The 2,670-nt window shown below is 57.8% G+C and overlaps 1 protein-coding gene across 1 annotated transcript in view; it reads left to right on the top strand.

Annotated features, from left to right (window-relative positions):
- Window positions 1-2,670, top strand: part of FCGBP (Fc fragment of IgG binding protein) — a 37,183-nt gene that overhangs the window by 8,079 nt on the left and 26,434 nt on the right. Inside the window, exons 4-5 of the mRNA XM_006905432.3 lie at window positions 70-640; window positions 2,629-2,668. Of these exons, the coding sequence (XP_006905494.1) occupies window positions 70-640; window positions 2,629-2,668 (611 nt within the window). The remainder of the gene's footprint in view (window positions 1-69; window positions 641-2,628; window positions 2,669-2,670) is intronic.

The raw sequence follows: 2,670 nt of genomic DNA, 5'->3' as shown, positions 1-2,670 counted from the left end.
GGAGGTGAGGGCTGAAGGCCGGACCACAGGGGATCTGACCGCTCGCTTCCCTGCTCACCCCCTCTGCAGATCGACAGCCAGCGCTCGCGCCTGCCTGCCTCCCTGGCCGAGGGCCGCCTGCGTGTGTACCAGAGCGGCACACGGGCCATAGTAGAGCTGGACTTTGGGCTGGTGGTCACCTACAACTGGGACTCCCAGCTGGCGCTGAGCCTGCCGGCACGCTTCCAAGACCAGGTGTACGGATTGTGTGGCAACTATAATGGTGACCCCGCTGATGACTTCCTCACGCCTGACTGGGAGCAGGCTCCTAACGCTGTGGAGTTTGCTAAGAGCTGGAAGTTGGACGATGAGGACTACCTGTGTGAGGACGGCTGCCAGAGCAACTGTCCCTCCTGCACCCCAGGCCAGGCCCAGCACTATGAGGGTGACCGTCTCTGTGGCATGCTGACTAAGCCCAATGGCCCCTTTGCTGCCTGCCATAATACCCTGGCCCCCCGGCCCTTTCTGGAGGAGTGTGTATATGACCTGTGTGTGGCCAGCGGGGACCGGTCCAGCCTGTGCCGTGGCCTTGGCGCCTATGCCCAGGCCTGTCTGGAGCTTGGCGTCTCTATCAAGGACTGGAGGTCACAAGCCAACTGCCGTGAGTGATGCCCTGGTGGGAGCTGGGAGCACATGTGGGAGGCAGGGGACCCCTGACATCTGCTCAGTACCCGAGCACTTCTTGTCATTTGGCATGGAGCTGACTATGCTTGAGGTGGGGCACTCTGGACGGCGACAGTCCAGAGTAGCCATAGCTGGGTTGGGGGATCACAGGCAGAGTGGTCAGAGCCGGCATGGGGGAAGTTCCAGGGCGCTAAGGGAGACCAGAGAAGCTTCTTGACTCAGCCTGGGGGACGGAGTGTCAAGGATGATTTTCTAGAGAAAGGAATGGCCAATTGGCGATGGAAAGGAGGGTTTGGAACTAGACAGGGGAGAGGGAGGAGGAAGTGGGCTCCAGGCTGAAGGAAGAGCATGCGCAAAGCTTGGCATGAGAGGTCGTCTTCAGGGTCCCAAAGCAGAAATGTGAACATCTCTTTATTTACAACCCTTCCCTGACTCTCCAGTGACCTCTGGATAAAGTCCAAGCTCCTTGGCCAGGTGTCCATCCATTTAATCATTTACTCATTTATTCATTCATTTAACAAGAATTCCTCGAGTCCCTATCTGGCCCCGTCCTTGTGCTGGTCATGGACACTCACCTGTCCCTGCCCCTGTGACGCATTTAGAGAAATGTTCAGGAGGCAGGTAGGCTGGAGGGGAAGGAGGATGAGGCATCAGGCCCAGGCTTGAGACAAGGACTCCAGAGGGGAGTAAGTCTGGGGAAGACCCTGAGGCCATTTGGGGTTCGGCTTGGTCACTGCTGTGTCCTCACTGCCCAGTGAACACCCCTCCTCCCTGGAGTTCCCCAACGCCTGATGCAGAAGAGTAACCAGGGAGATCGTTCATCTACTCACTCACTTCCGCAGCAGTTCCTCGGCATTTCCGGTGTGCCAGGCCCTGTCCATGGTGCTGAGTGAGACAGACCAGGTCCCACTCTCATGGAACTTACATCCCATCAGGAAGACACACTAACAGTAAAATATGGAATATCTTCAGGGAGCAGGAGAAATAAAGTTCGTGTAATAAGAGCAAATGGGAGGCTCGTGAAGAGGGTGTTCGGGGAACACCTTTCTGAGGAGATGTCATCAGGGCAAAGATCAGGATAAGGCAACTGAGTCAGCTAAGTAATAGCGAAGATGTTCATGGGGCATCTCTACACAGATGAACTCATTTACTCAGACATCCCTGTGAGGTCAGTACGATGATTATCCCATTTTACTGATGGGAAACTGAGGCACAGGACAGTGGGAATAATTTGCTCATTAGCACACAGCTAAGAAGTGGGGAGCCAGGATTTGAACCCAGGACATCTGGGCCCCAGTAACTTGTCTTAACCACATGCTACATTGCCTCCTGAGGGAAGGCCAGTACAGGCACAGGGAACAGCCAGAGCCACGGCCCTGCACTGGGAGCGTGAGGACCGAGGAGGAGGCCTCTGTGGCTGGGGCAGAGTGAACCAGGGGGAGCGTGAGAGGAGCCGGGGCTGAGAGTAGGTCGTGTGGGGCCTCGCTGGCCACAGGGAAGACTCTGGCTTTTACTCTGAGCGAAATGGAGCCACAAGAGGGTTCCGAGCAGGCGAGGGACATCATCGGACTCAGGTTTTCACAGGATCCCTCTGGCTGCGTGTGAGGAAGACTGTGGGGGAGGATGGGGACCAGAGAGCAGGCAGGAGGCTGCTGCGTGGATAGAGCCAGGGTGAGGACCGTGGTGAGAGGAGAAGCGGGCAGATCCTGGGTAGGTTTTGAATTTGGAGCTCACAGGATTTACTGACTGGTTGTTCAGTGCATGGAGGGGGAGGGGTCGACTACGTCTCTCAGGTTTAGGGCGGAGAGCGCCTGAAGGATAAAAGTGCCGCGAACAGATGAGGCGCGCAGAGGGAGGAGCAAGGCCCGGGGAGGGAAGTCCCGGCGAGTCCCGGACGGGGTGTCCCTCGAGGGTCCCCGCTGCGCTGCGCCGGCTGGCCTGACCTGTGTCCCCTGTTCCCCGCAGCCCTGTCCTGCCCAGCCAACAGCCGCTACGAGGTCTGCGGCC

This window comes from Pteropus alecto, unplaced genomic scaffold, assembly GCF_000325575.1.
Source record: "Pteropus alecto unplaced genomic scaffold, ASM32557v1 scaffold271, whole genome shotgun sequence".
Lineage (NCBI taxonomy): Eukaryota > Metazoa > Chordata > Mammalia > Chiroptera > Pteropodidae > Pteropus > Pteropus alecto.
Note: the sequence above shows the minus strand (reverse complement) of the source record. Positions and strands in the feature narration are given on the sequence as shown.